The sequence below is a fragment of the Trachinotus anak genome, unplaced genomic scaffold (genome assembly GCF_046630095.1).
Source record: "Trachinotus anak isolate AG129_WGS33_773 ecotype Australia unplaced genomic scaffold, CSIRO_AGI_Tana_v1 ptg000018l, whole genome shotgun sequence".
NCBI classification, from domain to species: Eukaryota; Metazoa; Chordata; class Actinopteri; order Carangiformes; family Carangidae; genus Trachinotus; species Trachinotus anak.
Window position 1 is genome coordinate 11,497,418 of NW_027273869.1, and position 20,438 is coordinate 11,517,855.

Genomic DNA, 20,438 nt, shown 5'->3' on the forward strand with positions numbered 1-20,438 from the left:
CACACACATATACATGAACGGGGTTTATGGCCCTACAAGAGAAAAGAGTGCAATGAATGCACCGATCAGAGCAGGTTTTATGAAGCATTTGTTAGTGCTGGCCTGCCATGTGTGCAGCATCAAAGCAAAGATAGCCAATAAAGCCGTGGTTTATAGTAAACCATTTACCGCCACTTTCTCTCTTGCAGACGCTCCAACACAAAGTTTCACTCCACTAGATTATAACAGCAGTTATTGGAGAAAATGATCGACACCTACCGCAGTTGTTATGTGCATCTGAAATGTTAAAATTGTTCGAGGGCTACATTAAACACATCAAAGGGATAATGGGACGTTCAAAACACAGTGTAATGGTAAAATGATTATCGGTAATTACAGTTAAAAATGCCCTCTGGGCTTTTATTCAACGCCAAAAACCAAAATGTGTTTACTGATGTGGAAACGTTACTTGTTTATTAAGACGGTTAAAAAAAAAAAAAAAAAGAGAGAGACAGCTGGAAAAGAAAAAAAAACTGATTTGCATAGTGTGGGACAGCAGCCAGGTCCTGATTTGGTAGAAACTTTGTTTTATCTTTGACTGATGCTCCTTAAAGTGGCCCAGTGCCTAATATACAACACACTGAGAACAGCAGGGATTTTCGGGTGAGATCTTTTTGAAAGCTGTCTGTGTGTGTGTGTGAGTGTGTGTGTGTGTGTGGAAGTGGGTCAGAGACACTGGACATGAATGATTTAGTATGGAGAGAGACGACGGGGTGAGAGACCATCAGAGAGAATTGGAAAAAATAAGAGAGCGAGAAAGAGAGTGTTAGGGAAATAGGTTAAAGCTGGTGCACAGGATAAGTCTGTGTGTGTGTGTGTGTGTGTGTGTGTGTGTGTGTGTTTGAGAGGGAGAGAAAAGCTCCCCTCAAGGAGCTGTTGTACATCAGAGAGGCTTAAAGAAAGACAGCGAGGAGGCTTACACACTCACACACACGCACACACACACACACACACACACACACTCTCACACACACACACACACACACACACACACACACACACACATACTCTCACACACACACACAGAAAGAAACAGCACTGACAGGGAAGGGAATAAAATAACTGGAGGATTTGGAGGGAAAACAAATCAAAGAGACGTGAAGGGGGAGAGGAATGGAGAGAGGGAGGGAAGGAGTAGCGGGAGATTGAGGGTGAGAGACAAAGGAAGTAAGAGAAGGAAAGAGAGAGAGAAAGAGAGAGAGAGAGAGGAGGGCAGGTGGGACTACTGCATGACAGAATGAGGATCTGTTCTTGACACATTTCCCCTTTTTCTCGCTCGCTTTTTTTTCTCCTAAAAAATACTCTCTTCTCTCGCTCCCTCACCTCTTTCTCTCTGCCTGTCTCTCTCACACACACACACTTAAAAACACACACTGTGACTAATAAGAAAGGTGTAAAAATGCATTATCCATGGTCCGCGGGAGTTTGCTCTTTTCATGGGACCACACACACACACACACACACACACACACAAACACACACAGAAAAGTGTGACTAAAGATGCAGCTTTGTCTTCACTGTGGATCTTTGCAGTGAATCCCTTTCTACGCTGTGCTACAGAGACCAAGACATCTGCTTACAATCTGTCAGCACAAACTCACCCCTGTAACACAACCAGCCACAGCGCTGGACACCTGCGACTCCCAACTGTCTATTAAAGCACACTGTGTACGTTTTACAAGATACGCGCTTCAATCGGCAGCTTGAGAGTGACAGATATGTTTCACCTATAGTTGTGCAGCTCTACTGTGTGTGTTAGCCAAAGTGAACTGAAATGCACGGACTGTCAGTGAGTTGAGGCAAACAAAGCAAAATAAAGCAAGTCTCTCACTTCCAGCGAAATGGAAGAAATGCTAATGGTTGTGTGTGGTTTCCCTAAAAAGGATAAGAGCTTGTTGAATGCTTTCAAACTATTAACTGTAAAATGAAATGTATGCTGATCCTGCATAATCCCTCCAATGTCATAATAATATGAATGTTACTGAGTGAGGACATTTTCTTCTCCCAAACAGTTTTGCCCATTTACAACAAATCACATATACTTTATTACTTTTTGTGTGTGTGTGCGTCTTTTTATTGAGCTTTGGCTTCCATTCAAACTCTGAAACTTCAAATATGTTGATAACAGTGAACAAATATGTCAGCATTTATTTTGTCACGGTTGCATCCAGTATGGCTGTATGAGATAATACAGTGTAGGCGCCTTATATCTGCTACCATAGTCTGACAAAAATAAACGCAGGAACAAGTGATGATTTTCATATTGTACACAAATAAATGGAAGCCAGAAGCTGTCTGGAAGGCCTGAAAACATCCATATAAAATCTGAACCTCTGCAGCATGAATTTAAAATGCTCCACAATGTCAGATATACATACATCATTTGTGGATAACACTTGTTGCCTATAGCCTGTCTATGATTGAACTCAACTACACACAGAAGCACAAACAGCAGCCACGGTTAGATGTAAAATTGTTGCTAAATTTGCCTTTTGAAGGGCAAAATAAAAGCCCAGTAATTAACTTCATTATCATAATTTGGCTGAAAGCATTGTTTCTCTTTCCATTGTTTCATTTGATTTATTGTATGATTACGTGCTCAGTCTCTTCGATCGCTATCACTTGTATCCACTGACTTCAGTGCCTCTCAGCGAGCCAACTTTCCCATTAAGGAGAATAAAGCCTTAAAATGGAAACAGAATCTTTACATTGTACTTGTGCATTGATTTATAACTGTGATTAAACTGCTGATGTGAGAGCTGTCAGGTTATAATTCTGTCCGTTTCTCGCTGGTTCAGTGTATCACTCTTTCTTTTCGCTACGTTAAACAAGCCAATCACAAGTCAGTCACTAGTCGGTCCCTGTTCTGCTCTGCCTGTCTGTCTACTACAGTTTTATTATGTCCAGAATAGAAATGTAATCGTTTGGCACTCCTAACGTACAATCAGAGGGTTTGAAAAAAAAAAAATGCACGTTTTGTTTTCTTCTTTTTGATATGTTTTTCCCTCTTCATCGCTCCCTCTCCCTCTTTAATTGCTGTTTAATGATCTGTTTGATGGCCTGGCACGCGCAACCTGTAATCAGCTGAGGAAAACAGGCAAGTTTAAGTTTTGCCGCATCCTTTTTTCCTTTATCTGTTCTTTCTCTCCACTTGTTTCTTTTGGTTCTGATGTGTTTGGCTGCCTTCCATCTTTCTGAACATTTTGCTCTTGATCTCAACTCCTTGTACTTGTTTTAAATCTCGCTCTTTTTCTTCTTTTTATTCCGCTCAATTCAGTCTACTTAATTGCTGCAAGAGCTGTGAAATACATGCACAGATTACACATAAAATAAGGACAATAACAATAGACATTATAATACAAAGAGTCAGTGCTATAAAATGAGACTTTCTCTCCGCTGCATGTGCAACTGAAGATCACTGGTTTGCAAGGCTTCAGAGACTTTCAGAAAACCCTGTTATTTAAATACAACTTCTAACTGCAGCACATCTTTTATTGCTTCTATTTTCCTGATTCCAATCTCTCCCTCAGTCTCACAAGGGAGAAGTAAAAAAAAAAAAAAAAAAAAAAATCAAAGAGGACAAAGGAAGGCAGCCAGAGTCAGAGAGAAGAGGGCAAGAAAAGCAAGTGCTGAGAGCACAAGCAAACTGGAGAGAGAGGAGAGGGAGAGACGGAGAGCGAGGCGCCCTGATTTGAGCTTGTAAGACTAAGTGTCAAAACCGCGTGCCCCTTTTTTGTCACACTAAGCTCCCGACATGTCTGTCATGCACACAACAAATGCAGGCACGCTCACAGACCTGCTTTGGCACAGTGTGGACTAATCTCATTGCTGTCTGAGGGGATCAAAGCACTTGTCTCTGTGTTAAGTGTGCTGCCATAAGCATGTGTACATGCGTTTGTGTAGGAGGGTGTATTCTGGTGCATGTGTATGTGTGTGTGTGTAGATATATTTATATATATCTACACACACACACATACACCATTCAAGTGAAATGTGTGTGTGGGTATAAATCTACAAACATTCCTCTGGGAGTGAAAGCGTCTATGAAGTCACGCTGTCTCGTCTGGTTTTGTAAGTGACTGTGTGTATGTGTGTGTCTTATTTCTGAAGACAACATGTACTTCTATTGTTAGTGATGGGATAGCTGACATGTGTGTGTGTTTGTGTGTACACATGCAGTCATATTGTTAGCGATGGCTTTCCGGCTGTAAAGAGCAGAGCTGCCTTCCAATTGACAGAACTGCTGAAAATAGGATCTTCTGACAATACGCGCACAAATACACACATAGACACACACGCAGGCACATCATTGATTAGTTTCAGTATGTAGTGACAACAGTGAAGACAGGGACAGACAGAGAGAAATACAGCCTGCCCAGACAGAAATCATTCGATAATGACGTTTCCAGACAGACGTAGGCTCAGAATGAAGAGGATGGATGGAAAGAGGAAAGGAGAAAGGTAGGAAGGAAGTTAGGATGTAAGGAATGAGAGATGAAAAAGGAGGATGGGAGAGATGGAGGAAAGGAATGCCAGGACGCGGGATGCAGTGAGGGAGGGACGGCAGGAATGAAGGGAGGGATGGCGGAAGGGGTGCAGGGAGAGGTTTGAGGGCTGGAGGGAAGCTGGGAGGAAGATAAAACGAAGAACAGAGCAGCAAAGGAGAAATAAATTGAATTTATAGAGTTCACCTTGAGGCATCAGCCAAGGCTCGAACTGCGGCAGGCTGACGACAGCGCAGCAACTTTATAGTCAAATTTTACATGTGTTTGTGTGTAAACAGACTTCCTGTAGTTGAGATTGTCCAAATTCTTCAAGACACAGTGTGTGTGAGAGTGATACAAGAGGGAAAACAGCATGAGTTACCCACACACACAACTGAAAACAACTAATTTGATATATATAGATATAATTTTTTTTTTTTCCTCCAGAGAACTTTTAATCTGTCAAAAGCTTAATTTTGATATGCTACGGAAGATCCCGTTCCAATATCTCCAAATAGATTATGGGAGTTTTACCAAAAAAAGAAATGTGCTCAGCGATTCACCAATAACTGATTATCATTTGTTCCTTTCAGCAGGAGGCAGCCTCCCACACACAGAGAAAACAACTAGAATATCAATTTTTTTCCTACTAGAGCAAACAAAAGCAATGTGACTCACTTTGCCGCCTGTTGCTGGAAGCCTTGACCATTTGCGCTGCCAAAAAAATTGTCAAGTGCATCGCCCCCGTTTCCGTACAGCAGGGTCTTTTCAACGTGACGCACTGGTGTTTTCTTTTGTAACAAACGACCTTTTTAAGCATCATTAATGCGATCATCTCCATAACAACCTCGCAAATAAACAGCAAGCAGTCTCTCACTAATTTACATCTGGGAACAGTTGCAGCAGATCAATTCCGATTTCAAAAATGTTAAATACACTTTTTTTTTTTTTTGTCTAATAAAACTAATGACCAGTAGATTAGTCAACAATTATGGTGAAGAAGGAGGTTGCATGGATGTACAGGAGGAGGATGTAAGTGGTTATAAATTCGATATATACTGTAGTCTGAGAGATTGATGGATGAACGGAAGGAGCGAGGGAGACGGAGATGGAGGTAATATCATTTCTTCGGGATATCACGCAGTTTTGTTGGCTCCAGTGAGTTGTTGTTGGACAGCTGTCTTTCTCCTCTTTGCTTTCCCTCCTTTTCTCTGTGCCAAAAAAACATTTCTGCTTCTTTTCTTTCATTTTATTATCCTCCTACTGTCTCACTCCCTCCAAAAAAGAGATTTATAACTCTCGCCCTGACCTCTTTCCTCTCTTTTCCTCTGCTCGTTTTGTCTTGTCTTTTCCTCTCCTGCCCATCTTCTCTCCTTTTACCACCTCTCTAGTCCCCATCTTTGTTCTCTCGCTCTGATATCCAATCCAGACTGTTAGTGATATTTACACTAATACTAATTCAATGGACTATTATGAAATCCAGAAATATGTGTCGCACCTCATTTTATATTTTACACAAATAGTTTGGGATGTTGTGATAAGTAAAACATATAAACTCCTAATAGACGTCCTTCCATGAAAATTTTATGTTTTGCAAGAATGAAGTTCAACTACTTTTTGCAACAAAATGTCTTCAACAATTTTTTGTTAACTATGACTAATCAGCCACTTGTTTGAAAATGATCAAAACAGCAACTATTGTTGGAAACCAAATATATACTTCTACCAACAGGTAGAGTGGGTCATCCACTAACCAAAAGGTTGGTGGTTTGATCCCCAGTTCCTCCAGGCTGCATGCTGAAGTGTCTTGGGGCAAAATACTGATCCACCAGCCTCTGATGGTTGTTCCATCAGTGTGTGAGTGTGTGTGAATGGTAGAAGCAGAAGATGGTAAATATGGCTCCATTGTATGAGCGCAGTCCATTTATGGATCTTCTTGCCCTGAACTAAGTCTCTCAGGCAAAGCTGCAGGAAAAGTTTGCTGTTTAATAAAAGACACAAATTCAATCACTAGTGTTTGTGAGATTTACATTAAACCATGTGAGACTTCAACGTGTAAGTACCGGTAAGTGTTGATTGAACTGTCATCACAGTAAAAACCATTAAATTAATATGAGGTTAAAAATATCTGAAATTGTCCTTTTATTACAACATCTCATTAAAGTTTTTTAGATGGAGTTTCCCTCATCCGAGGGTCTAAGCTACATAGACAACTATATGACTTGTCTTGACTACATCCTAAAAAATAAGGTTTATAGAAGCTCTTGTCTTGTCTCCTCTTTTCTTAAAATACTTTAAAAGCCAAACAAAATATTCTCTATGTTTTACACTCATCAAGTCTTGTTGGACATGTACTGCATTGGCTATAACATCTCAAAATAGTCCAGAAACGCATAAGCAGAGACATAAAAGTGTGTGTGTGTGTGTGTGTGTGTGAATCAGACAGACAGGGCGGTACAGCGAGGTAGTGATGTGTGTTAAATGTCAGTAAAGCCAAACAAGAGCGAATAAAATAGGCCTTAATTCATCCAGATTGGGATTTCAGACCTGACACCCTGCTGTTACACAGACACTGTCAGCACATTCCTCCAGCTGGCTGCAATGGACACACACACCTGCACACGCAAACTGTACAAACACATGACGACACACATGCACGCAAGCCTGGGAAGAAAATGAGTATGTGCATATTTAATGTATATCACAAAGAAAATATGTCTGTGTGTGTGTTTTACGAGTGTGCGTACATGTGTGAAGGTCACTGCAGATGATTTATCAGTGGGAAAGTTGCATGTTGGAGCCCTGTGGGGCAGATGTGTGTATCTTTGTGTAGTTCTATTTGTGCATTTTCATTAATGAGGAGGCGCATGTTTGTGGATGTGTGTAAATGGTTTTATGGTTGTGCGTGCATATTAATTCTTTCATCCTACAGCATTATATATACTATAATGTGTTGTTGCACACACACAGATATACAGAAACACACATAAACTAACAATACACATCAGGGGCTCATCGAGGTCAGCTTAGTGTTGGAGTACGGAAGATGTACACAACTAGCTGCTGAAAACTATGGCACAAAGATAGGTAGACACTCTGACAACTACATTAAAGACTGTGTGTGTGTGTGTGTGTGTGTGTGAGAAAAACAGAGAGAGAGAGAGGCAATAAGAGCGGGAAAGTAAGGAAACAAGAGAAGACAAAAAAAAGCGAGACAGTTGTGTGTTCGTTCTTCCAGCTGTGTTTGGAATATATTTCTGCATGGGAATGAGTGTGTGTGCATGTGTGTTAATATATTCTATGTCTGTCCCAGAAACCTCTGAAACATGCCGTATCATATATCATGTCTTACAGTAACATTAAACCTAACACCGATGTAAAACTGGGCAGCAAATCAGACATCAAACCCCAAAGAGTTACGGCAGCCTGCGTATGCAGAGACAGTTTCATGTGCATTACAGTGAGATATATGGACACACAGGACACAGCCACCTTAAACATCTCATGTTTTACATGTGGGAGAAAGCCAGAGACAAATGACGTATTTGCTGACCAAACCCTAATGTCTTGTGAAAAATATGAGCAATGGCGTCATGTCCATTACTCACAGCAGGACAACGAGCAGCTACCTGAAACATCTAAGCTTTTCAGTGAGGGTAACAGAGAGAAAACACACAATATCCCAAATATGTGAGAAGAAAATCTTACTGCAGCCTGAAAAATATCAATTATTATGCAGAGGCAGAGCTTGGAAGCGCTGTATTTTTTCAGTAAGTTGCCAAATAATCACATGTGAATGTGACAATTCTTCACAAGCCCCTGAAGGCGACTCAAAGGAGCATTTAAAAGAAGAATTTCCAGTGCGTTCTGGGTGCGTTGCTTTTAATCAGAAAACAACCATAATCCAAGTGGAAACAGTAGCTTTGGTAACAACTGAAAAGAAAACCGCTTGCCAATGCAGAACACTGTGCCAACAATAAGTAATAATATCCTAAAAACAATCAAAATTTGTGGTGTAGAAACACTGTGTGAGCACAGAGAAGAGAAAAGAAGCCTCTACTACAAGGCCTGCTGTCAGATATTCTATGACTTAAAATGAAGGAAAAAAACAAAGTTTTTCTACCTGTTGATCTACCAATATGTGATATGATTGTATTATTTCATAATGGCCCTAAAAAGAAGCAAATAGCCCTTATGCACTTAAATCAAAGGACAAAAAAAAATGTATTTATCACGTTACAGATGAAACTGTAATTAAATATCCTATTTCATATGTGAATATAACTGAAACTGAATGTATAAAATGAGAAGGAAAAAAATGTATTTGCAATTACATACTGAATGTATAAGTCATGGATATATATCACATAACAGAACAGTGCAGTGTGTGTATCTGCTGCACAAACACCAGAGACGATAGCAGAGTAAACATTTGGTCTCTGTACTGTGGCTATGATCTGTCAATGGAAACACACAGTCATACCACAGCTCAGAGTTTGGACAAAGTGGTGACTGGGGCTTAATATTGATGGTAACCACAATGGATTCATGCACACACACGCACACACACGCACACACACGCACACACACACACACAGGATGCTGGTGGGAGAATGAAGTTAAATGATAGCACAGCTTGAACTGCCCACTGGAGACTGATAAATCTAATCATGCACGTGTGCGGATGGTCTCTGTGTGTGTGTATGTGTGTGTGTGTTTGCATGTTGTTATTGTGTGTTTTTGTGCGGTCTGTGTTTCTATGTGGATGTAGATGAAGTAAGGAAGCATGTGTGCGTCTATTCATGTCTGTCCCATAAATGTTCATCATGGAGCCAGTATTGTCACAAAAGGAATGTTGGACACGTCTTGAGTCAATAAATCAATCATGGTGTGCTTACATACGTGCACACACACACACACACACACACACACACACACACACAAATTCACATGTGAAAACAAGGCCATGCATTCTGAAGCGCTGATGCCTGTAACAATCACATGGGTCGTTACTACGGTGATAAAATGGCCAATAATTTGCTCACCTGGGCTGTGAATGGACATGCTGCTGGACACACACACACACACACACACACACACACACACACACACACACACACACACACACACAGACACACAGACACACACAGTCTTTCTTTCTCAAAACAAAGAATTGTAATGTTGGTAGAAAACCTGGAGGACAGAGCGCAGGAAACCTAAATCACAGCGCATGCCCTCACTTTCCCATGATGCCACAATAAAAGATAGTCCCACAGCGTGCTTAAATAGGCAGGGCACGCTAACACGGACATTCTCTCTGGCTTCTATTTCAGCCCAAAGCGTCATTCCACTAAATTAAACCTCGTTGTAAGGTCTCAGCGAGGATGTAAAACAGCAGAAAATACTTGGAATCATTGGACTGCTGGACTCCTCTTAGCTGCACTTAAAATGCAAACCCATCTATTAAATTTACATTTAAATTTACTCTGAGTTACAGTGTGTGCATGAGTGTGTGTGGGTGTCTGTGTATGTAATCAATCACATGAAGAGCTGGACAGCGGTACATGGTTATTGCATTAACACACTACTTAACTTCTAGAGAGAGGAGATAAAAGAAGAAAGGAAGGGGAGGACGAGGAGGAAGAGGAGAGAGGGAGTCGATGAGGTGTCGTGTGAAGATCATTTCGATGTGACCGTTGACCACCTTCCTGGAGCACTGATGCAACATGGGAAACTACTGGAGATAGCATAAGAGTTGCTAATCTCAGGGAAAGTGTTGAAGGTCAAGTTTGACTTTTAAAAATGACTGGTTGGAAATGTTAGTGCACCTAAACCAAGAGGCTATAGAGGATCGTAAGTATCTGCATATGCACATTTTGGCAAATGCTAAAATGTTTCATATTCTATTTTATTCTTATTGTGTACTTATGGATGAAATGACAGAAAATGAATAAATGAATGAATCTGGAAACATGAGAAATGACATATGTGTTTAATAGTTAATGTTAAATTTTAATATGTTTACACAGGAACCTAAATTGAAGTATTAAAAATGTGTGTGTTTCTGTATTCTTACTTCATCTCCAGGACCTCCTCCAGGTGCTTCCGCCTCTCAGCCCGCAGGGCGGTCAGGTGACCTTCCTTCTCGGCCAGTGAGAGTTGAGTTGATGACAGCTTGGCTTTCATCACCTCCAGTTCCTGTTTCACCTTCTCCATGGCAACCAGCAGGTCCTCCACCTGACACACACACACGCAAACACACACGTACACGTACACACACATTGTAACACATTACTTTCCAATAATCTCTCTTTCAATCTGTTTCATTTTTGTCCTTCAGCTTTTTCATTTGTTTTTTCTTTACACATATGGTCAGCCTGTGTGTGTGCGACAGCGACTGTGCTTTGAAATGTTTTAATAATTTCTCTGTTTTTCCATAAAATGCTCTGCTGCAGAACATCAAACGTGTTGTTTTTTTTTCTCCTTGTTTTCTTTTTCCTCTTAATGTTTTTCTCTCTCTCTCTCTCTCTTATTTTATGTGTCCCTCTGTCCCTCTGAGTGTATATCAGTATGTCAGTTTGATGTCTGTGAGGTCTGAGAGTGTCGAGGTCACCACATTTCTCACCACACACACACACACACACACTATTTCTCTTTGGATACTATACATACTTCCTGTTTACCTGAAGTGATGAAATACAAAGGAAGAAAAGTAAAAACATCAAAACGAAAGACAAATGAAAAAGGATTAAAAGTGAAAAACAAAAACAGTCTAAAGGATACATTTATTTCACTTCCTCAAAGAAAAAATAAAACAGATGGTATCGGCAGAAATAAAAAAGTGAAAACCCTGAGGATGAGCTGAATCTGAAAGCAGCTCCTGTTCAGAGAGAAGTGCCGATGAAGACAAAATAAGAGTCTTGCCATTTGAATAAAACCTCCAATAAGTGAAGCCAGGACTGTACTGAAGCTGCAAGGTGGAAGATCTGTCTCTCATGTTTTACCATCTTTATTCTGTTGATGACTTTTTGCTGTTTCTTTCCACTTTAATCTTGTTCCATGACTTCCGCTTCCCCATGCCGTCAGAGTTCCTCTCCCAAAGTCTTATGTCACATGTGGCCAATTAAATTTCTGGTTGTTGGATGCGGCTCTTTAAATATCACTGTCACCCTGTCATTCTGTCTTCCCCATCACCCTCGTGATCTGCAGGTTGATCGAGGAGATAATAAAGATGCTACATGCTGGAGGAGTCTAACCTTGTCTTCGTCTGTTGTTACTAATAAAAGCATATCAGTAAAAAGCCTCTGTAATCTGGGTAGAGTAAGTTTGTGATGGAATCTGAATGGATGCATGAATGAATGGATGACTGTATGAACAAACAAGGTCTGATTTGGTAAAAGAAACTTTTTTCAACAACATGTTTCTCTAGTTCACAGGGCAGCGCACACTGTAAGTACGTTCAACAGAAAACAATGCACTGTATAAGTATTTACATTCCACTTTATATCTTGCAGGTCACTAAAATAAAAATGGAACAGAGTGGAATAAAAAAAAAAAAAACACACAGACTGGTGAAGACATGAATGAGTAATGAAATGTAGTAAAAGGCAGGTGAGTGCGGTCTGTGATGATTGATTGTTACCTTTGACCACCTAAAGCTGGCGGTGGTGAACTCATGCATTGGAATGTGAGAGAGCTGCGTACAAAAAGAGCAGAGAGAGAGAGAGAGAGAGAGAGAGAGAGAGAGAGAGAGGCGGGAGAAAACAGAGAAAGGCAAGGGGACGGTGACAGTGAGGGGGGAGAAAAAAGGGATACAACATGGAGAGAGTGAGAGAAAAAGAGGAAAAGAAGGAGGACAGAAAAGGGAAAGGGTGATGTAGGAAAGGACAGAGGAAAGAATGGGCAGAGGGAAGGGTGGATAAAAGAATATGAAAGTAGGAGAGAAAAAATAAAAGCATTAGGAGGAGATAAGAGATGAGGAGATACGTAAAGCAACAAACACACAGGGAGAAAGAGCAGAGGAAAAGACAGGAGAAAGAGAAAAGTTGTAAAAGCGCTCAAGTGAAAAAATAAACTGCAGCAAAAGTGGAAGAGTGAGAAAGCAATAGACACAAACGCTAAGAACATGAAAGAGAACCAGATAAAAGAAATGCAGACAGAGTGCAGTAAGTAGCACTGAGCAGTCAGAAACACAGGCAGTGTTAAAAATGCAATTCAGACAAGACAGAAAGAAAAGGGAGAGGAGAGGAGAGGAGAGGAGAGGAGACAGATGATGGTAACCTAAAGGACAGAGAGAGGGAGACAGAGGAGAGGAGGAAGAGAGAAAGGCCTTTGGCCGACATCAGAAATGTAGAGACTGAAGGATGGAGGGATGCAGGGAGGGGTGCGGAGCGACAAGGCCCGGCTGGAAAAGAAGGAGCTGGAGGACAGGAGGACAGGAGGGCAGCAACCCCTTCAGTCTACTTAATGTGTGCGTGTGTGTGTTTGTGTGAGTTTACATTTATTTTGAGCGAAAGAAAGGAAGAAAGACGAAGGTGCACTGGGTTCAAGAATTAAAATTGTCTGGTTAATAAAGGACGGAAAGCTGGAGACGAGACCGTCTGTCTTTAGTTTGGTCTCTGAAGAGACAGATGGCATGTGTCATACTGTTGACTCACTTCTCACGCGCACACACACACACACACACACACACCTTTCTGCAGTGGTCACACATACACTAGTGACTCATGTCTAGCAGAATAGGTTGAGTATATTTTCATGTGGTCAACCATTTTTACTGGACAAACCATATCCATGACACACACACACACACACACACACACACACACACACACACACACACACAATATAATGTCAATATAATGCTGCACATGAACAGTATGTTTATGTGTGTCTACCAATATTTAGTAACGGCATGTGTGTTGGTGCCTGGTTTGGCTGCATTTACATGTGTGTGTGTGTGTGTGTGTGTGTGTGTGTGTGTGTATGCCAACGCTATAATAAGCAATGTGTGTGCCTTTGAACAGGCCGTCCTCATTAAGGGAGGAAATTGTCTCTCCCTCTGTCATCATTTTATAAATCATTATGTGAAAGGCTAATTGCAGTGACGCAGTAAAACAGGAACACAAAAATATTTATTTACAATTTACTTGTGTATATAGAGACACGTTTCCAGTTAGAAAACCAAAGTCGTGTCCATCTGGCTCCTGCTGAATGCTATGTTGTGCTGTGTCGGTGCACTGTTTGAATAGCAGTTAGCACTTCTTTCCGCCATGTTTGTGTGTCTGGAGAAATATGTGTATGTATGTGGAACGCTGTCTTGTGTATTACTATCCTGTCTGTGTGTATTGAGTGCGCACATATGTGTGTGTGTGTGCGCGTGTGCGCTGAAAGGCTGAATTAGTGTTGTTGATGTTGGGTGAGGACTGCGCTGAGCGTTTGGCTGCCATCTCCACTCGTTCACCACACGCTGACGTTTCAGCTCCTTCCTCCTTCACTGAAGCATCTGAAGACGAGGACGCTCTCCAGCACCCTGTCCTGGCCTAAATGGCCTCCATTCTGTCTAATTAAAGCTGCCACTTCTAGCATTTTCAACCATTTCAATACACCGCTGCCAAATTAAACGTGAAAGCTTGGCATAAATTACTCTAAACAAATTAAACCACAGTAAACTTCAGGAGGATAAACATGTTGGACGTGACTTTTCCATCTTTCTTTCACTTGTTTCAATCTTCACTGTTATGAACACTCTCAGTTTTAGGCCCCAAATCTTCTCCATAACTGCCTAAAACATGCAGTTAAGTCCTTGAAAAGGTTCCTGGGCTTTTTAATATGGTTAAAAAAAATGCATGTGATTGTGGATGTTTAAGTGCTCGACAAGGCATCTCCACCGGTGTTCCCACTCTTTCTCTTTGATTCGCACTCAAATGAAAAGTAATAAACCCTTCATTAAAGCTGCATTAAATTCCCAGAGTCAAATATCCTAATCTCAAATGCCATTTCTTTTTGGTTGCATCATTATATCAAAAGGAAAATCCAACCTATCACGTGTGTCATTTTAATCATGTTTCCTGTGGTGCTTACTGCTCCAGGAGCTTGAAATAAAGTTTTGAGAGCTTTAAAAGCACATGGAGCTGGAGACATTAAATCCGTCTTGTACGCCTTGTTTCACCTTTACGTAGAGTGTGTGTCCATCATGTCTTTCTCATACAGTACACCCATCTCCTTGTCTTTGCTCACGCTCTGTCTTTCCTCCGCTGCATGTGTCTGTCTGGAACTTATTCTGCCACGGTGCTCACTAACATTTAGCAAGGATGAGGGTGTCAGCAAAATACCTCAAAAAGTAAAACATCTGTTTGCATGCCTGCCTTCATGTGTCTCTCCAGAGGTAGTCTGGTAAGTAAAGGCCAGAGAGGACGTCCAACATTTAGAGGCAGTAATAACAATGGAGTCCAGCTGTTGTGCCAACAGCTACAGTGGGCAGTGTTTTCTCAGGGCAGTTTTCATCCTTACGGCCCACGCTGTTTTTTCCCACTTGTCAGAACCCATCCAGGCTCTGAGGAACATTTCCCATCTCTGTGGCCTTGTTAAGTCACTGGTACCCACGGGAGTGACACACACACTCCCACTGGTCTGAGGTTGAATCCACTAAACCCTTCCCTTCTGAGCCTCCCTCGACACCGTTATGAGCTGTCTCAATATAGATAAAACAGATCAGGAGTTGGAGCTGTCGGACTCTAGCTCAGTTTAAGGAAAAGCTGTTTGTGTGTTGCCGGCTGATGAGAACAAAACACAAGCTGTTCTTTAAATAGGGACGTATTTACCTCTCCCCCAAATGAGGAGTGACTGGGCAAACACACATACAGAGCCACACCTGAATGAGCTCAGTTGGCACTGGGCACGTGTGTTGCCGCTGACATTAGCCACTTTTGGCATGGCAATGTTTAACTATGTCAGAAACAGTTTTTATGTTGCCACAAAGTTGTTTGTCCGTGTGTGTTTTCTTGTATGTATGCAACTGTAACTGACCCACAAAGGCAGAAAACGAAGGAGGACATTTGTGTGTTCGTACAAATAAATAACTGACAGGGGTTGAGTTTAAGGAAAGGTTTGGTTCACACATGTATTGGCTGGGGGGGTGGGGGGGTGGGTGGGTGGGTGGGGGGTGGGGGGGGGGGGGTGGGGGGGGGTCAAAAGGCAATGTTAAGTGTTTGTGTGTTTGTTAGACACTGTGGGAGAGAGTACCTGTTTCTCGGCCTGTGTGCGTGCTTGCTCCTCCTGGGCGAGCACCACCTCCCTCTCTGCTGTGATCTGAACACTCTCCCTCAGCGCCTCCTCCAGCTCTTCGATGCGATCCTCCTTCTGACGGAGGGAGTCCTACAGAGAGGAAGTGTGCAATGTTAAGACAGCATGGATAGGTGAAGTTTATCAAGGAATAAGGCTGCAGAAACACAAAGTGTAGCTGAGGCCTATGGGGAACTTCATTAGTTTTGCGGGTGTGTAGGGCCGGACATGAGGGGAACATGAATGTCAGAACCAAATTTTGCTCAAATCCATCAACAAGTTATGGAGATATTTCACTCAAAACAATGAAAGTCAGGGGTTCACTTAAGTCAGTAAGCTCCATCCTCCTGAGACCATCAATGTCTGTACAAAATTTTATGGCACTCCATCCAAACTTTGTTGAGATATTCCAGACTGAACCGACAGCGGGCAGCACGGCTAAAAACTCAATTAAACATTAAACAGATCCAACCGCTGAAATGTGAGTATTTGTGTGTTTTACATCATTTCAAATTGATTATTTTGGGCTGTTGATTGGATAAAACAAGCTCTCTGAGTCTGGTAAATAGTGATGGTTATTTTTCACTATTTCACTATTATAATCATTTATTAGATTAGATACTTATACAATATCTCTAATTTTTGTTGGAGTGTCTTTACATTATGATGTCCAAACAACAAGTGTCGATTAGCCAGAAAGTCATTTACTCAGTAATGCAGTAAAAAACCCTCCTTGATCTGATATCCACCTTATCCGACAGAGTGTGTTAAGTTTCTCGTAACAGCAGCTTTCCCTGTCACATCTTGCTTTACATGTCCCCTGACTGAAAACCTTGGACACTCCTCATTCCCGTCTGCTGCTCCCTGCAACTGGAATAAGGCTGCAAAAAGACTCACAAATTAGACAATCTGATCTCCATCTGCCTCCGAGGACTCAGGAAATCACACATGAAGCTGTTTTTAAGTAAAATGACTGCATGAACTTCCTGCCAATTCCTCATAAAAAGAACTATTTTCCTCCTGCCAGGCAATTGACTGACTTTGGTGGTTACATTAGAATTGAATGAATAGCTGATGGAGACCAGGTGGGACACAGAGGATGAGACATTACAGCGGCCATGAACAAACCTCCAGAGCATCTCCAGCACATGTGCAGTGAATCTGTGTCCTGCTCCAGATCCAACATTACTTGGTGTCTAACTATGCAGACTGAGGTGGAATTTAATTGAATTAAATCTTCTTATTGTATTGAATTAAATTTACGGTATGAATTATACTCACATTCCATGTACAGTCCGCAGTGCTGGTTAAACTATGCAGAGTAGCTCACAATTGACACACACACTAGTTATGGTTGTAACCGCTGCGGTCTCATAAGTCTGAGTGACTCACATAGCTATCAGCTCATCTCCTAACCACACACATATGCACAAATGACAACCTCCAACCTCCTTAAACCAATGATCAATCATAGCTAGAGGGAGCATATGCTTACTCGCACAAACACACACAGAGAGAGAGAGAGAGTGTTTTCATCTGCCTCTAATCAGAGAGGCCACTGAGATTAACGATTACTGGAAGAGGAGAGGGAGGGGGAAGAGGAGGATGGATGAGGGGGAAAAAAAAGAGAAAGTCAGGCAAAGTTTAAGGGAAATTCAGGGTCAAAAGGGTGAAATTAAAGGTCGAGATGAAGAGGGGAAAGAAAACCTGCAATCTGAGGAAATATGTGGAAAACCGCATTCGCAATCATCACCCCGCACATCACTGTTCGTCTTGTGGTCACTTGACACCCGAGCAGAAAATTAGGAGATGCTCTCCCACCACAGGAAGCCTTTAAAACCCACAGCATTCACTTCATAGTCAAGTGTTTCTCCTCTAATCACCGCTCCTCCTCCTTTTAACAACTTTTTCTCTTCAACCTCTCCCACCCTTTTTTTTTGTCTCCTCTCCATCTTCCATCTGCTCTCCCTGTCAGTCATCCTCTTCAGTTACCCCCTGTCAGAGCTGCATGGCATGTGTGAGTGTGCGTGAGTGTGTGTGTGTGAGTGAGTGTGTTTGACATTGCCTCAGGCTGCTCCCTGTCATTACTGTCACCTTACAATGAAGCATTGTTGTGATAGCAGACAATATTCAAGGTAGGACATAGAGACGGAGGAGAGAAACTTTTTCTCACTTTTTTTTTTCACCCTCTCCTTCCACCCCCCTCCACCTTCTACAGCTTCCTCCCTCCTCTTCTTCCCTCCTCTTCCTCCCTGCATACCTTAATCTGCTGGGAGCTTTCGTTGAGATTGTCCTCTCTCTTCTTGGCCTCCTCCATCAGTTGGGCGTTCTTGCTTTTCTCCAGCTGCTCCTTTTGTTTCAGGTTGGCCACCTTCTTCGACTGGTCCTTCATCTGCCTGCACACACACACACACACACACACACAAAATCCATCAAAGTCAAAGTCAATGCATCACCAAATATGGATGACGTTTATTGTATACAGATGTCAACAGAAGGCAGAGGATAACAGCACACACAAAGGAGCTTTAGATATAAAAATCCTGGATCAGAGTTCATCATAAATAATTAGACTGAAAAATACACTACAAGAGAATATTGATTGCAATTTTATACATCACGTGGCTAAAAATATTCAAATGTCTCACTAAAAGAATCACTCAAAAAGTTAGGCCCTCCCATAAATTAAGAAATGGACCTTTATTCATTTAGTAAATAAAAGTATTTTCCAAAAAATGAACAGATATCTCAATAACACAGGGTGTCCTGGGGAGGGGCTAGATGTCTAACATTCTGACCCTGATTTAAGTTCAACGAGGGACATTTGTTGAAATGTCCCCCCAGGACTGTCAGGAAAAAGGCAAAAAATGCTGGAGAAACCCTTGATAACCACACTTAAAGAGGATAGCGTTACTGACATTGCCCCCTCACATGCTGTATGTACTGATTCTCAAACCTCAAATTAGAAAAACCTAGAAACTTTATTTTCTCCGGGAATTAAATTGCATTCAGGAGTATTTCAAACTGGTGTGGTTTCTTTTTCTTAGTTAAGTGTGTGAAGCTGTGAAAAGCACCAGTTTTATCCTTCACAGCACTTGAAAACCACCTCTGACTGCAAAAATCTGCCACAGTGACCTCAGATGCATGCACGCTAACACACACAGCAATAACAACTAAACTGAATACACCAGTATTTACAATGCTGGCAGCTTCTAAGCACAGCTGACATTTAATATATCCATTCAAACCGTCGTATTCATAACACATTGCGGACACAGTGCCTGTTTGTTCCATTGCGATGATACTACAAGACACTGCGATTAACTATTCTGCACAATACAGTGCAGAGGTAAAATCCCTTGAGGCCAATATCATGTAAAGATCAGTGAGTGAATTCAATGAAAAGCTATGAATCAATGACGAGATGACATTTAAGAATTCCTCCACAGTGGGAAGTATGAGGATCTTTTCAGAGAGGGATTACTGGGTGTCAGGAAGCAGGGTCTAAATCATCATCTGGGGAAGGAGGGAGAGAGAGAGCAAGAAAATAGACAGAGAGAGAGAGAGAGAGAGAGAGAGGGAGATCTCATGGGTGCAGCAGGGTTGTGGGATGGAGAAAGGGTTTAATCCCTGTTTAAACTGTCTGGAGGCCATTGTGGCTCTGTCACAGGCCTATCAGCTATCACACCAGCTTGACTCGATCAGCATCTTTCATACCTTCCATACACACACAGATGTGGACTAACCCAAGCTAATGCCTGTAAGGTTTAACAACGTCTACTGAATCATGACACAGACGAAAAATAAGTCAAACACAAAGGATAAATGTTCAAGCATAACACAGCCACATGTGCACACACAGGCGCTTATCCAACAAAGACACTTGTAAGACAAAACTAAACTGCTGACTAACACATTCGAAATTAATCAGCCTCAATAAAAGTCATTCTTTCTGCTCTGCATATGTCCTCCAGTCTTTTGTATGTTTGCATTTTTTTAAACATGCGCACAGTGCGTCTAACTGCGCCGCGCAAATGTTTATGCATGTGCGTGTGTTCCTGTTATCATAACTTTTTACAGCCTCGCAGATAAATCTATTTTCTCCACTTCCATCGCTGCAGCTGCCAGTAAAAGACCTCCAGTGATGGGAATCCACAGCGAGTGCCATCTCACACTAGCAGCAAAACATGTGCACTCATGGGAAATCATTTTTACGAGCCGAGCGCTGCATATTCTGTTTCCGAAGGTGTAAACAGGTTCTAATCGTTGCATGACGTTTGACCTGTGTCTCCTCTCCACAAAGCCCTGAGCTTAACTCGATGCATTTGCAATCGTCCGATCTCACCGCTTGCTGTTTCATTCACTTTGTTTTCACTGTTTTACCCCTTTGAGTGCAATCTTCTGTGTGAATTCATAAGAGAATAAAGTTTATTTGTTTACACGCAGAGTGATATACATATTCTACAGTGTAAATATTTAATGCCACCACTTTCCTGCATCTTTCCTGCCTCTCCAGAGCCTTGAACTACCTGCTACATGGACCTAAAATAATGGGAGCAATCCATCAAATGGCTTTTATATCAGCATCACTGCCAGAAAAGTTGAGAAATGATATTGGCAGAGGATGGTAAA

General features: G+C 41.7%; 1 protein-coding gene across 4 annotated transcripts in view; it reads right to left on the minus strand.

Annotated features, from left to right (window-relative positions):
• LOC139635015 (ELKS/Rab6-interacting/CAST family member 1-like) overlaps positions 1 to 20,438 on the minus strand; it is a 118,614-nt gene that overhangs the window by 39,868 nt on the left and 58,308 nt on the right. For all 4 annotated transcript variants that reach the window (XR_011694116.1, XR_011694115.1, XM_071501905.1 and 1 more), the window contains 3 exons: positions 18,067 to 18,202; positions 15,768 to 15,899; positions 10,600 to 10,760 (listed from right to left, as the gene is read on the minus strand). Coding sequence is in view for 2 of the 4 variants with exons in the window: in XM_071501905.1 (XP_071358006.1) it covers positions 10,600 to 10,760; positions 15,768 to 15,899; positions 18,067 to 18,202 (429 nt within the window). In the remaining 2 variants the exon portion in view is untranslated. The remainder of the gene's footprint in view (positions 1 to 10,599; positions 10,761 to 15,767; positions 15,900 to 18,066; positions 18,203 to 20,438) is intronic.